Genomic DNA, 23,600 nt, shown 5'->3' with positions numbered 1-23,600 from the left:
GGAAGGCAAAACTTTGGTTCGTATGTATGTTAAGAGATCATATGGTTTATTTATACTTAATCATAGAGTATGACAGAAAGGAGGGAGCACAGAAATAACCAAACAGGTCATCTTACACAGGTATTGGAAACCATCAACTTCAGAAAGAAGAATCAGAGCACTGAAGTATCTTAAGTATCTTGCATAAAGTTATACTTGCATTGGTCTTGGGCATGCAAGAATCAGATTAGTTATGAGTCTGAAACTTGGAAGAAATATCTTCTATTCCACCTACTCAATGGCTACAAGTCATTGCACTAGACACAGATTGTAAAATACGCTCTTAAATATTTGCAGTGCTGTATTTTATTCTCATGACCACTAATAAAAGAACACCACCAAAACTCACTCTTCTTGTCACCATTAGTTTCCTTCAATAGGAGCAGCGATCATGTTTTGAGTGGAGAGAACTGGAGTTCTCAGAGCAAGTTCTCCTCAACAAGTATGGCTTAATGCAGGCCAGGTTGAACAGCAGTGGTCTACATTACATTGACTGAAGATCTCTCCATTGATGTTTGCAAATTTTTTGTGTGAAGACAGTGCCTGTACTTGCTCGGCATCACAGTCTAGTCACTCATGCTTCATCAGACGCTGTGTTCACAAGCACTTTCGATTAGAAAGTCATTTCAGCACAGTTGCAAGTGAGAACATTCGCATCACTCCCAGGAGCCCAACCAGAGCTGAGTATTTGCTGAAAAGGAAATTTTTACTAAAAATAAGTGTGACCTTCTCGAATCAGCACTTTTCTGAAATTCCACTGAAACAGTGTGGCTCTCTCCACCATTGTAAGAACAGCAAACCTTTATGTTTGAATAATTACCTCCTAGTAAAAGGCTGCCTTTGCATGCACCTTGAGTCCTACTTGATGTTTTTATTGGCACCGGCATTAATACAGATGTGTAGTCCACTTGAATCATTGACAGATTGAAGTAGGTATTTTGCAAATACTTTTACAAATTTGAACAATTATGTTAACACTACAGTAACAGAGAATTATGCTTTTTTTCTCTCTTCTCCCTTTTTGTTCCCCAGAACCTACCCTTAAGAATGACAGAGAATTTCATTTAGTTAAAACCCTATTTATCTAGTCTTTGTTAGAAGGCAACATGTCAGTTCATTTGTTGGTTAATTCTTTTCAGGTAAAATTGAAAAGATCTGACCTAATCACATGTATGTAAGATGGCAAAGTAAATGTGCTGGGCATTGTTCATTTTCCTGGAAGCTGTCCCCCATGTACATTTACACAGAGCAGTACACGTCTGAATGAGAAGCAGGGAGTCATGGTGCAGAATCACCCATAGGAAAAGTTTTTTAAGCTGTAAAGGGGAGTGGCAGCTATGTGTCTTCAGTACCATAATGCTTTCCTCATGGAGTACACACACTGTTAGATGGTGGATGATGTGCTGATAGGGAGTAACAGAGAGAAGCTATTCTTACACTCCAGAGTCTTACTGTGAGCCAAGTGCTTTGAATCAACAGCCTGCAGGCTGATACCGTGGATGAATACGGTTTAAGTGGAAGAATTGGATTGCTTGATAAGTTCTTCCCATTAAACCATTTCTCCTTATGTGTGCTTCAGAAAAGAATTTTGCATTGAACTGTAATAATTTCAGGAAGTCAAGAATTTCAGTCTGTTTGTGAATGAAGATAAGGCACTTTGTTTTGTCATTTTGCAGTGTATTTACGGGGCAAAATTTTTAAAGCAGCAAAATTACATCTTGAAAAATTGGGTAGAGAGAAAGGATTTAATCCCTGTAATGTGTATATCTTACTCTTAATTCAAACCTTTTGAGGGAAAGTATGCTTCCAAGTATTATATTTACTTCTGCTGCTTATTTCTACCTGGGGCATTCCTAAGGGCCCCAGATGGCAACAAATAGAAAGAAACAGTGCCTGCCCCAGACAGCTAGGAGTGAAGAGAAAATGTAAGAGGTAATTAAATAGAAAAATGAAGGAAACGGGTAAAGAAAGTGTCTGAAGGCAGACACAGCTGTGTCACTAATCATGCATAGCTATCGGCCTAACCAGTGCTAGATAGAAATGCTTCTCCTGGGGCTTGTGTGTACTGTCTTCTAGTAGGCATTCTCACATAAGGTATAACAGACAGTCAGTGTCTGCATTGTGTTTCATTTATTCTTGCTATTTTTATCCTTTGCCATCCATCTGACACTTTGTTCAGTTAAGGTGTCAGTCATTGATTTACATTAAATTTTATTTTTTCTAGTCTCAGTCTAGCTCAGCCTCTCAGTTATTTTGTTGAGAGAGAATCAGCCAAGTTTCCAATTTGTGTGTTTGAATAGCAATAGGCAAACGCAGAGTATAATAAATCATTAGTCCTTACGGACTGTATTGCCCTACAATGGAGTCCCTACTCCAGTCCAGTTGTAGGAGCAAAAATTTCATTTGAAAGCAAATATCTGATAAAACAAATTAATTATTGTGACATTTTTTAATTGGGTAAAAGTTGAGGAATCAACTGTGTCTATGAAATTACAAATGAAAATGCAACTCTCCAGGCTTGCTAATGACTTTTTTGCCACTGAGAAAGGAGACATAGGTATCTAATATTAAATGGTGTTGCAGAAGAGCAAGGTAGCACTTAGTTTGCCAAATTAAGTTTCAAAGACTATGTAGGTTATGAAGTTTGACTTTCTGCCCGTAAATCTTGAATGACTGACAGGGTACTGTAAAACTGTTTTGTTCAAAAGGAATCTTTGGCAGGCGGCATCAAAGGTTTGAAACTCTGGAAGGGATGAAAAGAAAACCCCACTTTTACACTAATTTCCCCTGTAGATCAACGTCTCTGTGAAATTTGCCTGCGAATTATGAGCTATTTACTGTATTATGTGCTGTTTTCTTTCACTGTATCCAGAGGCCCCTATGGTTCCTTGTATCTTAAAGATTTAGGGATATTTTTGTACATGAAATGTGAATGAGTGAATGCGTCAGTGGAACATGGGGAAAAAATGCTGGGTTTAGACAGTTCTGTTCTCCCTTATTTTATCTCAAGTTGGAGTATTGGTTTTATGGCACCTAGATTTATGGGTACATATTTTTATGGTAAAGCCCAATGACATGTTATGCATGCTCCATCAAGTTCTCTCAGTGTTTCTTCATTTGATTCACAACTCTGCAGGGTATGAATCAAGCCCATGGTATAATCCTTAGTCTCTTTTTAACCAGAAAATATAGTGTGATTTTTTTTTTTTTATTTATGGTATGCATCATTATATCATCATCTAATTATGTAAACCAAAAAAGGGGAAAGTAAAACATTTCCGAGAAAACTCTTGCCAGCTGTTGATCAGTGTAGGGGATTAAGGTTCTTTATTGCATATAAGCAGTTGAGGAAGAAAATTCTTTGTAACTCACAGGTAATGAAGTCTATCCTCAAGCAAGATGGGACACTGTTGGGGCATGGGCTAAAGGGAAACTGATGTGGTAGGGCAGTTTCTGCTTGAAAACATAGCATACTTCCTCAGGTATGGTGAGACGCTTGAGGAGAAGGAAAGCTCCCTTTGCTTTCCATTGACTCTTTTTAGTTTTCTGTATGCAGTGATTAAAACTGAACCAACAGAAGGTGCTTAAACCCATTTGTCTTCCACAGGGTGAAGTGAAGAAGTGAAGCCTCCCAGCTAAATTACTATGAGGTCAGAAGCCTTGCTGCTATATTTCACACTGCTACACTTTGCTGGGGCTGGTTTCCCAGAAGATTCTGAGCCAATCAGTATTTCGCATGGCAACTGTAAGTATAAGAGGCCAGAGGACTTCATTTGCTTAATCAGGGGACTTCAACAGTATTTTGTTGAATGCAGTGAATATCTCAGATCAGCCAGTTAACAATTGGAACATGACTTTTTCACATTGACTTATGGCTACTAGGTGGAAAACTGCTTGAACTTCCAGAACCATTACCCTCCTCCTTCTCAAATAGACATTTCCATCACATAATCAAACCACGTATCTTGCTCTATCCAGCAGCAAAGAAGAGAAGCCTTCTCCCCCCTTCCCTGTCCTGTAATCAAAGTGTCCCTCACCTGACTTGTGGAAATGTAGTACTGAATATCCAGTGAAGTACCTCAGAGTATCAGGCATAGAATACTAAAGTAACTGAGCTTTGAAAGTATAATTTGTTGATCTAATACTAATAATTAAATTTACTCTTTTAAGCTCTGATGGATTCCGCTTTAGCATTAGGCATTTTTTGCTAAGCTGGAAATGTAGGTAAAAAGCAAATCAAGACAAAGAATCTTTTGTAACAGAAATCTCTCTTCTTTCTTACCAGCAGTAATTTGCAAACACTCCAAAATCTAGGGTAATGCAAACAGCTGTGAATCAGTATTGAGATTTGCTAGCTAAACAGGTGGAGAGCTTTCTGTGCATTTTACCGTGCCAGTCAGGCTTAGCATAACTGATTGTTTCACATGTACCTCAGTTCAATTACAGTTACAACGAAGAAAAGGCTTACAAAGTCCCAAAGGTTCAGATGTTTAAAAGGAAGTCTTTAGCGCTGGGGTCTCTAAAAATATGCTAAGGGGAAGCAAGACAGAAATTAATAGGCTTACGTTTAAGCCTACTTTGGGTCAGGAATTTGGTTTTAAAGTGAATTTCTTGCTTGTCATTGCTTACTGTGCTTTGGGGTGGCCTTGGCACCTGTAAACCTGTCTGTCTTGGGTAACACCAAGCCAAAGGACAGACTCCAGGGACACACTTGATGTGTTCCAGATGCTAATAAGTATCTTGTGTCTGGGACAGAAGAACAGAGCAGAACTGCTCTGAGGCACACCCTACTGAAACATGTCTAGTGTGACCACTGGGTCTTTAGCACCAATATTTTCACTCTCCAGAAGCGTGATACTAGCCATTCTTGAAAATGAAGAAATAGCCAGTCTTCATCCTTTGGGAGAAATGGAACATGGGAGAGCTTCTTCCTCTGCAGCATGGCATGCTGAAATGAACATGAATGTGCAGGCCCCAAGCTCATGATGGATCCATGAGTTGCAGAGGAAACTACTGGTACTGGACAAAGAACAGACTGACAGTTAAACTTGGCATTTGCATGTAGGACTTGGTCAGAAAGATTAAGCTTCTGAACATAAATCCTGCCTGGGCTGTCTTATTTTGTTTCTCCAAGAGTTCTCAGTATCCGGATCACAGGGAAGTTCCTGTTTCTGTCCAGTTTTATCCCCAGGCTTTCTGACACACAGCACTCTTGGGTGCTTTGCTGAAGCCATGATAGGAATCAATACTTCAACCAAGCTTAACAGAGAAAATACTTTTAGAAGACAATAGCTAAAAACACTAAAGCAGAAGGTGAGTTTCAGAAGAAGGAGGCTCCTTCAAACAGCTCCAGGTTTCTGGTAAGGCTTATTGATGGGGAAAAAGCTCAGGGACAGCTAGATGCTAGTCAACTCTGTATAACATGCACATGCAGCAGTTCTGCATTGATGATGGTGCTCATCAGAGGTTTATCCTCCTCCTGTTTTCTGTCATTTTGTTTACTTAATGGGTACCTTATTTTGTGCATCTAGATGTCATGATCATGTATACATGTGAAGTCTACCAGCAAGGTGGCCCTTGGGCAGAAGTATTCACTCTTGTTATAGGCTGTACACACAAATAGCTGGGGAGCAGCAGTAGACACCGTGTATGCTGAGGTCTCATTAAAAAAATCATGGAAACACACACTGATAGAGCAGGGGGGTAGAGCTGACTTGTCAATAGCATATGCTCAGTCCAGGGCTTCCAATCAGTATTGCTGTCCAGCTGCCAGAAGAACTGGAGTATCAGACTGGTTGCCAAATAGTATGCAGTGATTTTCATATTATAAAGTTCAAGTCATGGTTTCCCACCGTTTCTCAGAAATCCCCACAGCTGTTCTATGATGGCAGTCCAATCCTGTAGGAAACCCAGGGAGCTGGCAGTTTGGACTAAGGAAAGCCAAGTCTTTTGCTTTAACCACTACCAGTCCAGTCAGTATGGTGATTGATAGGCCACTGTGAAACAGCTTTGTCCTGCTAGACACACTTTGGCAGCCAGGAGCAAGTGTTTAAGCTTTGCAAACACTGAAAGAAAAACTGTGAGAAAGGGCTGTGTACCTTTGTGCCAAGAGCTCCAGAATGGCTTTACACTCTAAAAATCCTCGCAATTTTTGTGTTCTACAGAGGTGATGACTTTCTCCTTTACAGCTGCAAAGACGACTGTAACCTTGAAGAACTCTCCAGCCCTCTGTACTCCTGCCTTCCAACTCCAGGCTATGCTGCTGGGGTAGAACAGAAACCACAGGAGCTGGCTGTAGCGGGGCCCCCTGGTGCTCCATGTTAGCACTGCTTCAGTTTGTGATTCTGTTTTGACCCTGTTTGGTTTTTTACCTTTCCACAGATACAAGACAGTATCCGGTGTTTGTGGGTCACAAACCAGGGCGGAACACCACGCAGAGGCACCGGCTGGACATCCAGCTGGTCATGGTCATGAACAGGACCCTCTACGTTGCTGCTAGGTCGGTAGTCCCCTGCTTTGCTGCTCCTCCCTTGCTGCTTTCAGAGGAGAAAGGAGAAGACTTGGGATATTCCAAGTTCTTTTTCATGTTAATTTCAGGATTTTCTCACACTCAGAGACAGGTTTGCAGCCTGTTAGTAAGACATGCTGGAAACCTCAACTGAGGTTCAGTTTTGTGAGGTGCTGAACCAGTCATTTCAGATCTTCACACCTCCATCTCCTTTTGGACTGCACCTTGCCTCAGCAGCCGAGAAGGTGCCAGAGAGATTGTTTAGTCCCATGGAAGAGGGAGTTTGTCCTCATCCTGTAATTTTGTTTGTGCACACCGTTAATGACATATTCTAAAGAATGATTCAGCTGGTGCACAAATGCGTTTTGGGACAAGAGTTATTAAACTGTAACATTGCTGGTTTAGGCATATTTTTAACGTTTTAAGACAAAAAAGAGGCAAATGTGTTTGCTGCTATTCTTTTGCTGTGTTCAGCAAGGTTAATTGAATTTGGTGCATGGATTTTTTGGAGAGCTATACTGTGCAGATATAAGCACATGCCTTTTTGTCAAAATTCCATGTGGAGCTACCCATTCAGTTTGAATAGCTCAGCGTGACACCATGAGTGCCATACTGATGATGGAGCTACACCAATATATACAGCTTCCAACCTGACACGGATCAGACGTTAACACTTCCTCTCCCTGCCTGTTGCTAGCAAAGGAGATTAATGATCTTAGATCCATTACCTGACGGATGCAGGCAGAAGGAGAGAAAGGTCCAGATTAGCAAGGATGGGTTGTCCAGTTTAGGAGCTCTTGGTCCCAAATCCCATTTGGGACCTGCCACAGGGAACCAGGCCGTTGCTGCAGATGGGAGAAGTGGTGGGTGGGATGGCCAGGAGGTGAGAGGGAACAGCTGCTGAACCGGCAGCCTCTCACCACAAGCCTTGTCCTAAGAGCCCTTGGCAGCAGCCGGGAGCTGCCTGTCTTTCTTCTCCAACAGTCTCTCCCCATCTTATGGGTGATCAGATGTGTCCTGTGTTATAAATCTGTCTGTCAGTCTCCACTTGGCACCAAGTAATTAGTTGCACTACAACAGCAGGGTCACTGAGAGCTGTTGTCGCTCATGTCCCTGGCTGAGACAACCACACTTCTGCCTGGTCTCCTACCCAGGCATTGCTGCTGTGCCAGCTAAATGCAGCTTCTTCAGGCTTCTCACATAGGCCAGTTTGTGTGGGGTGGCAGAGCTCTGGGTTCTCACTCACGCCAAGCCCCTGCATCAAGTCTATGCAGAGAGCATGTACCCTTCCACGGGAGCTGCCCTGGTGTTGGTTGTACAGCACAAAAAGCAGCTAGCCCACAGCAAGGCCTCCCTGCACTTTGCCTGAGCTCAGGGATTAGTATTTTTGCTGCATTTAGTGTGATAATGAGAGGGGCGGGGGAGCGGGTTGAGCGCGTTTGAAAAGTTGTGGCAGGATTTCCTCCTTTTCATGGCTGAGTTCCCTTTGTTTTCCTTGTTTTCCTTTAAATTAGGAAATCATTTGCAGTGAGAAGGTGGTAAATCCGCTTTGTGGATTTTGGTCTGCTGTATTCATAGTTTATTCCCAGACTGAGATTGACGCAATTAGACTGTCGCGGTGCCCGAGCAACTGGCATTACAGCAGGAAAACCCAGCAAACATTTTGGGATATGGAACCACTGTATGCACAAATTATATAAAGAATGCTAACACTTGGGGGATGTGAAACATGCATTCTTACGTATTATGTGACTATGTATTTTTATAAAACAGTTTACTACACTGAAAGTGCTCATATAACTCCTAGGTTCTTGCAACCTACAAAAAAAGAATAAAGACCTGATCTGTTTTTTACTTACACAAACACAAAAAATATCTTCTTACACTTTGGTAACTCAAAACCTCTTTGACGTATTCTTTTCCCCCTCCACATGTAACTGAATGAATTCCCTGCTGGGCTGAGAAGCCTATGTGATACCAGTTAAAATTCAAAGGTCATTTTTATCTTTAAGTAATAAAATTCAGAAAATGAGTCATCCATGAATAGCTAGTGTGAATAAAAGTTTATAACTGCAATACTGCATCTCTTTTAGAGATAACAGTAAATCTAGACACTGAGGCAAATTTCTACACAATTGAAAGTGTTTCTCAAAGAGTTTTGTAGCAAGATTGAAAACTGAAGCTAACATAAATCCCTTAGCTGTCATATCAGATGTTGCTTTCATGCTTTTTTTAGACATTGAAATGCAGTGGTGCTGAGTTATTGTTTGTACCCAATTATCTGAAAAGCAATCAAAACAAATGCGTAAACATTGATAGTTTCTATTTTGGGGTTGCTGGGTTTGGGTTGGGGTTTTCTGTTTGTTTGCTTGCTTTAGAAAATACAGCGTTGATTTTGGAGACCATTTCCGTGTGCAGGAGAGGACTAACTCAAGATTCGAGAGCTTCTAACAGTTTATTACTGATCGACTGGTGTAGAACAAAATCTCTGTCTATCAGCTGCTCATTTTGTCATACAGGATACATGACTCATGTATTTAGCTAATACCAAATAAAATCTTGTGTCACTTCAGAAAGCCTTTATTTCACATTATCAGGCAAAGGTATCCAGCCAATACAAATGAGAGTAACTTAGCTGAAGCCCATGTAGCCATGCTGTGCAAATATCTGGCTTGCAGTCTGCAGAGGAGCAGCTCTGGGTTTTTTTTTTCTCGTGGGAAGGGTTCTCCCTCACTGTCTGTCTCACACTCACCCGCACCCAAGCACACACACGCTTTTATAGGTTTTCCATGACTACTCCTCCCAATGTCTTGTGTGGTGGCAGCTTTTGTTCACATTATCTGCCACCCCTCATGTGTATGTACAAAACAGTTTATTGAGCCCTTGAAGCATTGGGATGGCTGCCTCCTCATTTGCAGTGACACATTTCCAGATGATGCACTGAGTGGCCAAGGGTCATGCACAGCCGGTGGCATTATTTAAATTCCCTTCCTCTGCAAGATTATGCCATGGCAACAAAACCGGGTTCTGCTGACTGGAGGTAGGAAAAACGGAAGCTCCAGGATTAAGTCAATTTGTGTTAGAATAACTTAATTAGCAGTGAGCTGTACACACACCATGGCTAGTAGATAGTAGCAGTCGGGCAGCAGTGGGAAAAGGAGGGCAAGGACAATCCCGCATTGTCTGTGGTTAGAGAGCCCTCCCCTCAATTTGACACCTCTTTCGCTCTGCTGACCTTGTCAGTGACTACCTTTCACGTACAGCATGAGAAAATGATAGGTAATTTGCCTGATACTAACTCTCTTTCAGATGATCCTGTAACTTAACATCAGAGTTTTCTTTGAACTGTTTCTTGAACCAGAAAGTTAGCTCTTCTGGAAGCTCTTTTATTGAAAGTAGAACTAAATAACTCAAGATTCATTCTGAGTACAGCCACTATGTTTTCTAATTGTCTTGTTTAAAAAGAAAAAAATCATAATCGTTGGAAAGCAACACCAATGATTAAAATCAAGAGCTTCACTGGAAGAAGGATTTTAGAGCTCCAGCTGCACCTAGTTTGCAATTCAAGAGATTTTGTGCCTACTTTTATGTAGTATGAGTGACAGTAACAAAGGGTGATGTACATAAAAAGGTAACTGTGCAGTAATCTATGAAGCTGGTATAATAGGTACTGGTATATTCCAGTACCAACCCCAAACTAATGCTCTGCCAGTAAAGTCGGGCAAAGAGTAAACTGAAAAATTAAACCAATCTTGGAAGTAAATGACAGCTCTGGTTTTACAGTGTCTGGAAGAGAAGAAACAAACCACTCCTCACTTTGGTGTCACACAAAGCAAACAGCCTTGAGCACCATAAGAAACAGATTTTTAAAAGCCAGTTCCCTGCAACAATGATGCCTCTTTTCTCCACGTGAGAGAAGTGTTGCTTATTCCTTTTATGGCAGTACTTTGTGTTTGCTTTATTGAAGAGACTAGCATTGTTTCCCCAAAACCCAAGAAATGAAGTTAACTCTGAGAGCAAGGATTTCTCTAATAACGGAAGGAGTCTGTATCCTACTTTCAACAGACCCCTTCAATGCTGTGGATCATGCTCCAGCTGCACAATTTCCTGCATTTTAAAAAAAGCCTGTGTTACTTCCAGGAAAAATGAGATGCTCAGTCCAAATTTGATGTGGCAGTTACTACAGTGTTAAGGGGTTGGTGGGGTTTTGTTTTGTTTTTTTTTTTTGTTTTGTTTTGGGTTTTTTTCCCACATTTTAGGTTTCATATAGATGTGTCCTTGTTCTCAGTTTCCAGAGAGGAGAATGTTTATGAATATCTCTTCACCTGAGTAGCTGAGCCTGTTTCCTCTTTCCAGGGAGAGATTGGCAGCTAATTGTAGAGAAGGACAGGTTCTCAGGAAAACAGGAAAGGGATTGCAATTAAGAAATGTGAACTTTTTCCAGCAGAGTATTTATTTAGTTTAGTTTGGCCACCAGTGTGTGAAGAATGATTTCTGTGAATAGCTTTGTGGCTGTCAGCCTCATATCTACCAAATTATCAATCAAATTATCACAGCTGAGGTTAGGCATGTAATTTTAAATAAATAAATAAAAAGGGAGAGAGGAAGAAAGGAAGAGAGCAAAAGCATCTGCATGCTAGATTGTGACATCTGCCATAGGACCTATAGAGCAGAAGTTATATGAGGCTCATCTTTCCAAAATCTCATTTGTTCAAATAATTGCTTTTGGGATAGAATCTTTCTTTGAAGTTTTGTAGCGTTTTTCTTTTTTTTTTCTTAATGGGAAGGAAAACAGTTTATATATGAAAGTGCTTTTCTGGGAGAAGCACTCAGTGCTGCCAGTAATGTTCCATGGTAAAACCTGTGATCTTTTTTGAATGGATTATGGATTATCTTGTGATAGATAACTCTCTTCATAGAAAATGAACTGACTATTCCATTTGACTTTGTGTTCATTTGTCTTCGTTTACAGGGACCATATTTATACTGTTGATATGGACACATCACATACAGAAGAAATTTATTTCAGCAAAGTAAGTAGCTTTTATCATCATCCAAAAAGCAAGGACACTAGAGCAAACTTCAAAACACTAGAACAAGCGATGGCATTGTTTCAAACAACTTGCCTGTGCTGCTGTAAAAGCTGTAACAAGCAAGTAAGATGGCATTGCTAATCATATTTGAGGAAAGCTAGAATAGCAATCATGTCCTCTGTGAATTTCTGATAAGTGATTTAGCTGCGCTGATAAGCAATCTATACTGAAATACTGTGAAGTCCCTGATGGAACATCTGTCAAACATCTATTAATTTATATTCAGCAGTTTTCTGTAATAGCTATACTATCCCAATTAAGTATACGGGAACTTTCATCATAAAAAGCCAGTGCTATTTACATATTTTCATGCACACAAATTTTATTCACTCATGCAAGTACTCACTAAATAAAATCTTATTATAACATCACTTTGTAGATATATTCACATTATCTCCATGGGAAGTTTCATTCAACCTAAGAGCTTTGTCTGCATTACCATATTGTGTATTAACATAAACACACTAGAAAAAATTTCCCTTCATCTTCTTTGCATTGCATTCATACAGTGCAATATGTGCCATATACAGCCTTGGTCCAACAGAAAATCATATGAATTTGGACATTAGATTACTGTAGGAGGTCAGAGATTTCATTGTAACTGTGAGTGATGTTGAAGATGAGCTTATGGCCAGTTACTCATCAGAAGTGAGGGTACAAGCTTGTAATGGAAATAAACAGTCATGGTTACTCTTTCAGCTTGGAGCCCTTCATGAATGCACAGTGTCTCAGTTTACTGATGGGAAACACTATCAGGCCTATCGTGTCAATAGTGCCTGAGGAATTACTAATTTAGGCTATATGGTTTTAAAGTTTTATTATAATTGATCAGCCTACCACATTTGACCACTCCTGAAACTCATCACAAAAATATCCAGGCTAGGATTTGCCTGTAAATGTTCTGGTAAAAGAGTGTTAGCAGATAAAGTCAGCAGTGTCTTAATAGGTAGAGGGCTTCCTGGGTCTGGTAGCTGAATTGAGGTGATAAGAATTATGTGAATTTGATTTCTTTTCTAAGCTAAAATATTATCTTCCAGAATACATGTTTTATTTAGAATCCAGTTAGAGTATCTCATCCATAAATGTTTCTTCTGATTTACAACATCAAGTTAAAAGAAGAGAGGATCTAGTGTTTTTAAGAAAAATTCACATATTTCTGCAACCTGGTCTGTTGCCGAATTTTGTTGGCTTAGGCTTTATAAAAAAGGGGATACATTTCTAGTCTAATGAATAGATGACAATACAAAATTAAGTGCATGCTCCACATCACTGATCTTTCATTGTTGTGGTGAATTAATCATGGAGAAAGTGTGCAGAAAGCTTTCAATAAATATATGTTCAACAGCTAGTCTTCCCTAAGGGACTTATACTTCTGAAATTAAATGCAACAACCTCTGGGCTCTAATTGATTTCTTTCTTGATCCTTGCAGAAATTGACATGGAAATCTAGACAAGCTGATGTAGACACATGCAGAATGAAGGGAAAACATAAGGTAGGCAATTTTCATTTCTTCTGCATCTGCCACTTTAGTTTAGTTGCTTCACTATTATCTCAGGCTGCTGTCTGTGATGTGGAATGGATCATGCCATTCACTTCTTGCCAGTAATTGCTTTTTCCATCAACTTACTGAAGCCTTTAATTTGCAAAAATATTTTAATGTGATAAAACATTACAACAGGAGACAGAGGAATATCCTGAAATACTTAAGGCACTGAGGATTTTGGACATAATGCTTAGTGTACCGATTTTGCTTACCAGTTGCCTCAAAAGGTAAATGCTGCTGTGCATCCTTCGGAAGGAATTTACGAATAAGTTTGTGTAAAGCATCAGAAAGCATGTAAAGCATCGGAAAGCATGAATGTGTACAGATGTTGAAGGACTGTTTCTCACACCAGTTTTAGCCTACTGTATATGACCTATGATTAGCACATGTGGTATCAGAATTAGATGCAGACTCTTTGATTCTTTACACCTGTTCCCCTTCTAGTTACAGATGCTTTATGCCAATACATTGCATTGGTGATGCTACTGTCTTACAGCAACGTAGGTGAGAGGAAGATCAGATTTTTCACTCTTGGGAAAAGCAGCAGCTTTACAACAGAATTCACCTATGTGAACAATAGCAAAATCTGAGCTATGATATTAATATAATATCTTTAGCTCTTTGTAACCATTTTTAAACCACTGGAATATAAATCAATTGCATCTTGCTCATTGTCGGTTAAATGTAGATGAAATAAAGCTGAAAATATCACAGTGGCTACCAGCCAATTTCATTTTAGACCTGATAATGAAATATCATGGCATAAAAATAAAACCAGACACTTAAAATACAGTAGTTGAAATTATTTTATTATTTTTCTTCAGGATGAATGTCATAATTTTATTAAGGTTCTCCTAAAAAGAAATGAGGATACACTGTTTATCTGTGGAACAAATGCATTCAACCCTTCTTGCAGGAATTACAAGGTATGTGATCTTTTTGTGAGATTTCGTTTGCGCCTTGTATTTCTGTTGGATTTGTTGTGACTCTGCTGGCAGCAGCATGAGGTTGTCATTCAACAGTGCATCATTCAGCTCTGTAGCATTTATCCCCACTTGTTTCAGTGCTACAGAGCTCAATATTGATTGTATTTCTGAGGATTTCTTGGGCTGATTACCTTCCTCTTTTCAACTCCTGCACGTCAAGAGTTTATTGCTAGTTTGTATTGCCCTCCACAGATGCAGAGTCCTTCAGATCTCTTGGGGATGCAGTCACTCTTCAGAAAGTTCCTCAGCATGTTACTGACACCCATATCAAGTTGTAGGCTTATGCTAAGGGTTACCTCTGGAGTAGCACATTTTAAATGTCTCTGTTGTACTTTTCTCAATACCAAAGCCAGTACTTAAGACGCTTGAGGGCTTAGCACAGGAAACTCCAAGAAGACTGGTGTTGGCACCCAGCAGATAGCTGTGGATATCCTATGGCACTGTGTGCTGTAAAAGTGGTTGACAGCAGATCTCAACAGGGAAAGGTACAGCAGGAGGGTGATGTATTCCTCACTAACGGAGACCCTGTAAAACCAAAACATTGTCCTGAGCAATGTAGAAAACTGTGCTGATCTATGGGTACTCAACATTAATTCACTGACCCCAGTGTCTTCCTTTGACAAAGTGTATCCTGGTTATCTGCATTTATTCAAATGCTTCCCATTTTCTCAGGTTTGCACCAGTATAATCCGATATTGCCCCCAACAGTGTATGTCTCTAAAGTAACCTTGAAGTGAATTTATTTAGGCCCTTTTAATATACAGACTCTGCTTTTCCAGGCACTGCTACGTCCCACAGGTCATTTCTCATCCTTCTTTAGGAAAAAGAAAATTCAGCTTTGATAGCGCTTTTTCTGATAAAGTCACAGTACAATCTCATTCATTTCACTGGGCTCAGAGTTACTGTAAGAGAAAAACCAAAACATCCAGGAAATCGACTTCCTTATTGGTATTCACTGTGACTGCTTCTCTTCCTTGCTTTTTCTGCAGTGCTGCTTTACCTTGTTTAGCTACTGTGATGGCTAGTTCTAGGAAACACTGAAGTTCAGAATAGGCTTTTCTTTCCATCTGTGAAGGAAGAATCAAATTTGAATAAAAACACATGCCTGTGTCATGCTAATTGTGTGGTGCAGATAGCTACTTTGTTGACAGCCATTTCTTCTTTTCTTGCTTCCTGCTGCTAGCATGTAATGAAGCTGCTTGGTCTCAATGCTGTCTTTAGTCTTCCAGCACAGTTTGTAATTGTTTAGCTTTTAATGCCATTAGTGGAGCTGACAAATCTCAACCAGACCACTTGTAAGAAAGGTGTCTTTTAATACAGCTATTTCGTTGGCATCCTGATGGAAGGAATATAAATGGCCCTCCTTACCCTTACTGCAGACATCTCATTCACTGACATATGGCCTCTGCACACTTGCTTCACCTGCTGCTCAGCTGCAGAGGCTGGATAGTCATACCTCTTGGAGTCAGCTGGAGGTCTCTCCAGTAGCTGTCCTGGCTTTTCCTCCATGTATTTCTGCAGTGTATATAGAGAACTAAAGTTGTGCCAAGCAGAAAACAGGGCTGTTCGTCCATCCTGCCAATGGAAGTGTGGATGGGCCCTTGAATAAACACAGTTCCTTTCAGAGTGGGTTCTGACAGGAAGGGTACATGACAGAAAACAAATGGTGACCAGTGGAGGTCTTGGGTGCTATAACATGCAAGCTAAAAGTTGATGGTGCCAGGTGGGTTATTTTTCATGCTCTGTGAATTTGTATTGTATGTGGTTTATACAGTATGAGCTGCTGAAGTGACTTGAATATACTAGAAAGATTCTTACTCCCAAAATATGATAGTATAAGGATCTTAAAGAGGTAAGCACTGTATCATTCCCCCGTAGCTCACTAAACCCTCTTGAATGTAGTGTGAAGTTGACCTGTACATTTGTATGATTATCAGTGCTCAGGGTGAATGTATTTCCCAGGAGCTATACTTAAGCTTCAGATTTTACAGTTCCTGCACAGATTAATTCTTGCCTGACAGTTAAGAGGATTTCTCTGTGACACAGAGTCAACTGATAGAGTTAGACTTCAAGAGCATCCTTCTGAGTATGCAAATCAAGAAAGAGAGCACCACTGTTGAGACTAGAGCAGAAGGATCTCTGGACTTTGGGGAGAAAAATGCACACACAGATAATTGTCCTAGTGTTGTTTCTTCTGACTGCTGTGGCTTGCAGTCTTTTCTGTGTATAAGAGCGCTTCTGTTGGATCACTGTTGAGGATAAATTTTGAATCCTTGCCAGAACCACGGGCCACATAGCCTGCTACAGTTCAACAGGAAGCTTGTGTACAGATAAAATATAGACTGAAGACTTTTGTAAAATGTGTTGGGGTAAGAGTGATCAGATCCGAAAGAACGCCTGATTTACTGCATGCACTTTTTTCAGACTGATTTTAACACCATGACTTTTGTCGGGTTTTTAACTCGTAGTAGGTGCATAGTTAGAGAAAGCACCTTCCTCCCTGCCCAGAAAAGAAGAAACATTGTCACAAGCCTCATGCTGTGTAAGAAGTTTTTTCTCTCTCTAAGGAGCTTCTTTTCATTTTTCAGATGGATACCCTGGAAGTTCTAGGAGATGAATTCAGTGGGATGGCCAGGTGCCCCTATGATGCAAAGCATGCCAACGTTGCATTGTTTGCAGGTAAAGTGACAGAGATAAACGTTTTGCTTTCTGTCCTGCAGCCCAGGCTTGACATAACACTCTGACCCTTGACAACAGAATGTGAAAATCTAAGAAGTGGCAAAGGGAGTGAATAGTGACTAAAAATAAGCGACATAAGGAAATCACTAGCACAGAAGCTTCGCCTTCTTTGGTAGTAACTTCACTATCATGAACACTGCCCAAAGGCTCAGTTTCCTGATTCAATACTTCAGTATTTCCTGGATTTGTGATAATATTATGCCAGACCAGTGTGAGGCACCATTTCTGGCTGCATCCAGCTTCTGCAGAAGTCAAGGAAAGTCAAGGTTTATGTGAACTTTAATGAGAGGTGGGCAGGACATGGCAGGGGGCTTGGAATTAGATGATCTTAAGGTTCTTTCCAACCCTAACTATTCTGTGATTCTATTACTGTGAGGGTGGTGAGGCACTGGAATGGGTTGCCCGAAGAAGCTGTGAATGCTCCATCCCTGGTGGTGTTCAAGGCCAGGTTGGATGGAGTCTTAGGTGGTCTGGTTTAGTGTGAGGTGTCCCTGCCCATGGCAGGGGATTGGAACTAGATGATCATAACGTCTTTTCCAGCCCTAATGATTCTGTGATTCTATGACATGCACTTTAACAACTCTAAGCTTAAGTTAAACTTCGTAATAAAAGGAAGTTAGGTAACATGCTGTGGTGTACCCTTTTCTAGATCTAGGAGGAGAGGGAAGGTGATTTTATTTTAAAGCAGAAAACATCTCAGTGTTGTGTTACTGGCTGTTGCAGACATGAAAAGAAATGGGTTGATTAATAATGAATTATGCTGCATGCAGCAGAATACAGTTAACTCTGATTTCTATTACAATATTTAAGAAAAGTGAGCGATTATTAATGGAGTTGATTTGGGCTGTTGATTGTGTGGTAGTTTTTTACCTCTTTTCATGAGTTCCAGATTAAATTGTTTCTTTATTGAACTTCCCTTAGTGTGAACCATGCTGATCTTTTGTTAGATTTGCCTGTAAACTAGGTGGTAAACATAATACCAAAGTCAGACATGATAATGTCAGTCCTCTTCAGCAGATGTGATACTAGAAAGCAGAGCTTGGGTGCTCACATGGACATACTTTATATGTTCCTCTGAAGATTTAAGAGTGCAAGTATTTCATCCATTCTCAACTGAATCTGTGGCTGAAGAGCTGTAGTAAGCACTACTGTGTTTGAGGGGTCATCATCTGCCTCAAAAATGAGAGATTTTATAGCAGGTTGCAATTTTTTTTTCTTTTTTACTTTTTAAAGTGTAAATAGATGGGTCTTTTTGTTTCAAAATAGTGATGATGATGGTGGTAGTATGTAGTTTCTTAATTGCAGTCAAAAGAACATAAAGTAGAAATTCTCTGATTGCAGCAGGTAATTCATAAACCATGGAAAGAGAGAGACACCTTCAGGGAAAGATTTATCCCATGTGTCTCAGATTCCCTATCTTTAGGGCAGTCTGAACAATCTTTCAGAAGAGCACTTCTCACAGTACTGGCCAAGGAAGCGCTTATGACTAATTTACTTTACATGCAGCTGAAGTTTAGTAAGATGACTCCCAGTCACTGAAGAAGTCCTCGCAGTATTTGAAAATAAAAAATATATTTATGGAAATGATCATGCTCTTTCATGATGATTCAGAATAAATGTGATACTGTTCAAATACATTCTTGTAGAATATACTGTGTAAATCTGCTAGCTTCAGGAAATCACCATTTTATATGCCATACATATTAATACTCATGGTAACTTTTTGGAGTGCAGTGAAAAGCATTTTCAGAGCAGTTTAGGGCACTGATCCAGCTCATCCGAGTCTGTTGGGTGCAGTTACATGAATATGGCTCTTCTTGCAGCCTGTAGCTATTACATGCGCAAATTATAATTGGTCACATGGTCTTCAGGAATTTAGCAGGAAATAAAAGTGTGATTATATTAATATGAGTTCAGATATCCATATCTAAGCAATTCAGCTTTTTATTCTATTTTAAAATCATTTTTACTATCCGCTTTTTTATTTTGTAATTATTTTTTTCTGTTTTGCTAAGAGAAGAAGCCCATTTTTAAATAGCCAAATAATGATGGGAAATATGAAGGCTCAGAGTATAGTCCTGCTAATAAAGAAGAGTCTGAGTTTTAAATCTTAAGCTGAAATAAAACATTGTCTCTAAGTGCAATGAGAAGATCTTGACCAATAGCAGCCTCTATGCTTTCTGCTGGATATGTCCTCAGTGCTGGTGACTTTAAGGCCCAGCATGCAACATAATCTCTGTCAAATGAGATGAAGGCCATTCTGATTTTTATGTAGACACAACAGAGTTGTGTCCTCATGCTGCAATATTTGTGCTTCTACCATACCTCATGTTCCAAGGTGTGTCTCACACAGGAAAACAGCCCTGTACAGTTACCATGACCCGCAAACTGATTAAACAGCAAATGTAATTTAAAAATTTTGGAACTAATGCTTTTACCTCCTCATAGGTTTGAATTTTTTTGGTTGTCCTTTTGATTGCTTGTCCTTCAGTTATTTAACAGAGAGGAATGCATAATTCATGCAGAAAATGCCTAAAACACATTTTAGAAAAGAAACATAGATAGGCAATCCTCCTCCATCTCTTTGTATCCCTGTTTCTCCTGGGCTCTGTGCATGCTGTTTGATTTTTTTGCTAGTGATCTTTGGCAGAGGAAGAGTGCTCTCAAAGGGAGAAATTTACATGTCAATTAGTTTGCAGTCCATAAGACCTGTCTGGCTTGCCTTCTCAGTTAAAACTAACAGTTCTGTCACAGTTTTCCCATATTTGTTTTGCTTACAAATGTAGGCAGAATTTATGAGCATTGAACCAGAGGCATGTGCAAAGAAACTGGACAGGGTATGACTTACCTAAGCTGGAGAAAAATTACCCCATAAGGTTTCTTCTCCCACAGCATCCCTCTGATATGACAGTTCTGAAAATTGGTGACATGCTTGTTCAGTGCTCAGTCCCCTTTACCTAGCTGAATTTTTTCCCTTCATGTTCCTAAGGAGATTGTGATGATATTGTTTGCCCCATCTCATTTGACTGATGAGAGAAACGAATTAGGTTATTTCTAATGCACCTCCCCTCTTGTTTTTAATTTCTTTCCTCCTCAGAGGGAAAGCTGTATTCTGCCACAGTGACCGACTTCCTTGCAATAGATGCAGTCATATACCGGAGCCTTGGAGACAGCCCAACTCTGCGGACAGTTAAGCATGACTCAAAGTGGTTGAAAGGTAGATAAACAAACAAAACAAAACAAGCAGCATCTCTGATGAGTCTTGTATTCCTGACAGACCTCTCTGTTATTTAATTTCACCACCGCTTCCTGTTTATCTCTCTCCTTCTTCTCCTGACCCCAAGTTACTGCACCTGGCAGAAACTGTGAGCATGGTAGATCACAATATATATTCCAGCATCTTTCCAAGCTGAAATCCATCAGCTTACAGCTGTTGGATGTAAAGGTTGGAACTTGCAGACCTAGGTGTGCTTGAACTGTGTTAGAAAATATTCTTGCCCCCCAGGAGTGTGTTAGGTAACAGTCAAGGCTTCATGAAGGATAGAGGGTTTGTCCTGTAACATTAAGATTCATCAATGAAAATAAAATTATGTGAATATTGCACAAAGCCTTTCTTTTAGGTTCTTAGGGACTGTACAGCTGCCATTGAATTAGGCAATTTCTGTGCTCTAAATGCCCTCATTAAGAACAGTGCTGTTTAGCTTCATGTAGGCATTACAAATAGTTAGCATTTGGAATGATTTTAACAGTGAGCAAAGTCATAGTTTGAAGTCTTTTTCTGAGTGCAGAAATGTTTTGCCAGGTCTTGACTTAGTCCCACTTTGCTTGCTACTACGGTCATGTGTGGGCAAAAGCAGTTACATGTTTGGTTTTCCCTCCACACACAGCCATGAAGAGCACTGCTTGGACCCCTCAGGCATACTGCTACATGTATTGCCTCTTTACCTTTCCTCATACTTTCAAGCAGGGCAGACGTATTAGTGGCAAACACTTTAACTACCTTGCACTGATGTTGGCACAGACTTCTCCCCAGCTGTCCTCTCCCCAGACGGTGATTCTTCTGCAGTGGTGATGTTGCTAGTTCTGAAATCTGAGCAAGCTTCAGCAAGCATTTCACCTTTGGGTGTTTAGTGTGAATGTATTCGGCTTCTCTTTGCATGCTATATGCTGTACGCGGTGCCTAAATAGGATGTCTCATTTTTTTTCCTAGAACCATACTTTGTCCAGGCAGTGGACTATGGCAATTACATTTACTTCTTCTTCCGAGAAATAGCAGTGGAGTACAACAGCATGGGAAAGGTAAGGGCAAAAATATTGCCTTGAATGACTTTGTCAGATTCAGGAGGAACAAAACATATGCTATTCTTGGACCAATGCCGTTAGGAGCGACCTTGAAATGAGAACCATAAATCATGATGACAAGGTCATCATTTTGAGAAGATTCCTATCGCTTAAGCCAAAAGGTTGGTTGGAGTGAAACGTTCTGCCTTGAAAAGAAACAGGGTGGTTTCTTACAGTGATGGTGTATACCTGAGCCTCTTTTCTAAAATCATAAAAAGAACAAGGCAAATGTAGGTAGTTCAGATTAGTAGGAAATTGTTGAAAACAAACTCCAAAGCAGGGAGATATTATTCTTTAAGAAATCTGACTTGGAGTGCTGAAAAAACAGGGGCAGGCATTCTGTGCTCTGCCATTCTGCAAAGAATAATTAAACACTTTCTGCATTTTTGCTAATTTCATAATATCTTTCTGACTAAGTAGTCAGAAGAGCTGACCAAGGTCAGAAAGGTGGAAGGTAGGAATAAAAGCCCAGCGAGATCTGCATAGGTTTTAAGTGCTGAAAACACAAGAGTCAGAACAGGCAGCATGGGTTGCAGGGATTGTGAATATAAAATGTGCTTTTGTTTGGGGAAATAGAAAGCTAAGCAGTTGGTATGGAAATGAGTTTTATGTGGGTTGAGGACAGATCTCCTGAAGGATTTATGGCTGTATAGTAAATGCTACAGCCTTATCTTTTATAGCACACTGTTCCAAAGCTTAATTTTTCTCTGTTTCTTATTTGTTACAGATTATGGAAACGTGGGATTAAATTAAGCACCTTGTTGTAAAAGCAGAATTCCAACAAAATCTTTAGTTCAAACAAGCATTTAATTTTCTCCATTATTTTTGCTCTACTCCTTCTAGGTAGTTTTCCCAAGGGTGGCTCAGGTTTGCAAAAATGACATGGGAGGATCTCAGAGAGTGCTGGAAAAACAGTGGACTTCCTTTCTCAAGGCTCGTTTGAACTGCTCAGTTCCTGGCGATTCACACTTTTACTTTAACATACTCCAGGCAGTTACAGATGTTATCCATTTCAATGGTCGGGATGTTGTTTTAGCAACCTTCTCCACTCCGTATAATAGGTAATAAGGACAATAACCTTTTACCTTCTACTTCCTTCATGTTTTGCTTTTCACTGCAGTTTCTTTTTACTTTATGAGGGTACCAAAAGTGATTGCTCGCACAATGTAGTTATTATTTACCACGTTCATACCAGTAGTTCATGTTTCATTTTAAGATACCCTTGTATTGCTTACTGCATTTTATATCTGATAACTTAGAGCAGCTTTCAGCCATTTACTATCTGGACATGTTCCTTGGTCATACTTTCTTATACGTGGGACTAATTCAGACCAGCCACCAAGAAGTTTAGCAGAATGTTATTCCGAAGAGAAAATATGATTATTGTTTTTCTCACAAAGAGAGGACTAGGCCTGTGCTGTTTACATCTAAGCCACATTAGTACTCGTTCCCTTTATTTCATGTATCCCTACAGGTTCTTACATTTTCTCCTGGGAGAGCCAAGAACCTAAACCGTCCTGCTGGCTGGGGCAGAGGGTCCTGAGAACATACGAATTTCATTGTTCATGTGGTTTTCCAAAGCATCAGTTCATCTGCAAAGAATTTATTACCACTGCACATTATAACATGTTTCTCCAGAAGTTATTAGGAAAGTAACTGGATCTAATTATCAAGGTCCCCCAGAGAAGTTAAAAAAATAGTAGCACTCTAATTAAAAAATATATTGCTGTTTCACAGAGTAATGTTTGAGCTGAAAGGAGAACCTTATTGCTGAAATTCATCTGGTTTTGCTGTACACTCACCATGTCTTTTCAAGCCTGACCTCAGTGAGGTCATGCAGTGAACTGACTTCATGTGAGAGTAAGCCCAGGCCTGTAATGCATAATTGCTGCTTTTGACATCAAAACGCGAGGAACTGCAGTGGAATGATTATGACACCAATAGGGAATAAGAATTAAATTAGGATGATCTCTTTTTATGCAAACTAGCTTAATAAAAAGAAGTGAACGAACAGAGATTCAGCATCAGAAAATAGATTGTATCTTAACATTATCTCAAAACTGAGATTGTCTTCCCATTCTTATAGTATTTCCTGTGGTGTGTCATGAATAATAGTTTTCCCCACATTTAATATCTAAGTACTTGGTGTTAAAATCAAGCTACTATTTTATAGGCTCCATTTTTTGTCAGATATTGAAGATGACAGAAAGGTGCATAGGTTTGGAGGCACCTCATTAACAAACCTGCCTCTCACATGGACAGATCTCTTTCCTTCCTCCCCTACTGAGAAAAAGCTACAACAAATATCTTTGATCATTGGAACAAAGTTTTCTCTTTGGGTGAGCTGAAA

The 23,600-nt window shown here is 39.9% G+C and overlaps 1 protein-coding gene across 6 annotated transcripts in view; it reads left to right on the top strand.

Annotated features, from left to right (window-relative positions):
- SEMA6A (semaphorin 6A) overlaps positions 1 to 23,600 on the top strand; it is a 113,015-nt gene that overhangs the window by 46,675 nt on the left and 42,740 nt on the right. For all 6 annotated transcript variants that reach the window (XM_057430829.1, XM_057430828.1, XM_057430826.1 and 3 more), the window contains exons 2-10: positions 3,647 to 3,784; positions 6,421 to 6,538; positions 11,520 to 11,580; positions 13,071 to 13,133; positions 14,009 to 14,110; positions 16,759 to 16,849; positions 20,007 to 20,126; positions 21,120 to 21,208; positions 22,094 to 22,311. In XM_057430829.1, coding sequence (XP_057286812.1) covers positions 3,685 to 3,784; positions 6,421 to 6,538; positions 11,520 to 11,580; positions 13,071 to 13,133; positions 14,009 to 14,110; positions 16,759 to 16,849; positions 20,007 to 20,126; positions 21,120 to 21,208; positions 22,094 to 22,311 — 962 coding nt within the window. In that variant the 5' untranslated portion in view covers positions 3,647 to 3,684. The remainder of the gene's footprint in view (positions 1 to 3,646; positions 3,785 to 6,420; positions 6,539 to 11,519; positions 11,581 to 13,070; positions 13,134 to 14,008; positions 14,111 to 16,758; positions 16,850 to 20,006; positions 20,127 to 21,119; positions 21,209 to 22,093; positions 22,312 to 23,600) is intronic.

The sequence above is a fragment of the Pezoporus wallicus genome, unplaced genomic scaffold (genome assembly GCF_028554395.1).
Source record: "Pezoporus wallicus isolate ANWC-B61680 ecotype Strahan unplaced genomic scaffold, APGP_CSIRO_Pwel_v1 contig_7000, whole genome shotgun sequence".
NCBI classification, from domain to species: domain Eukaryota; kingdom Metazoa; phylum Chordata; class Aves; order Psittaciformes; family Psittacidae; genus Pezoporus; species Pezoporus wallicus.
The sequence above is the reverse complement of the archived record's forward strand: the minus strand, read 5'-3'. Positions and strand labels throughout refer to the sequence as shown.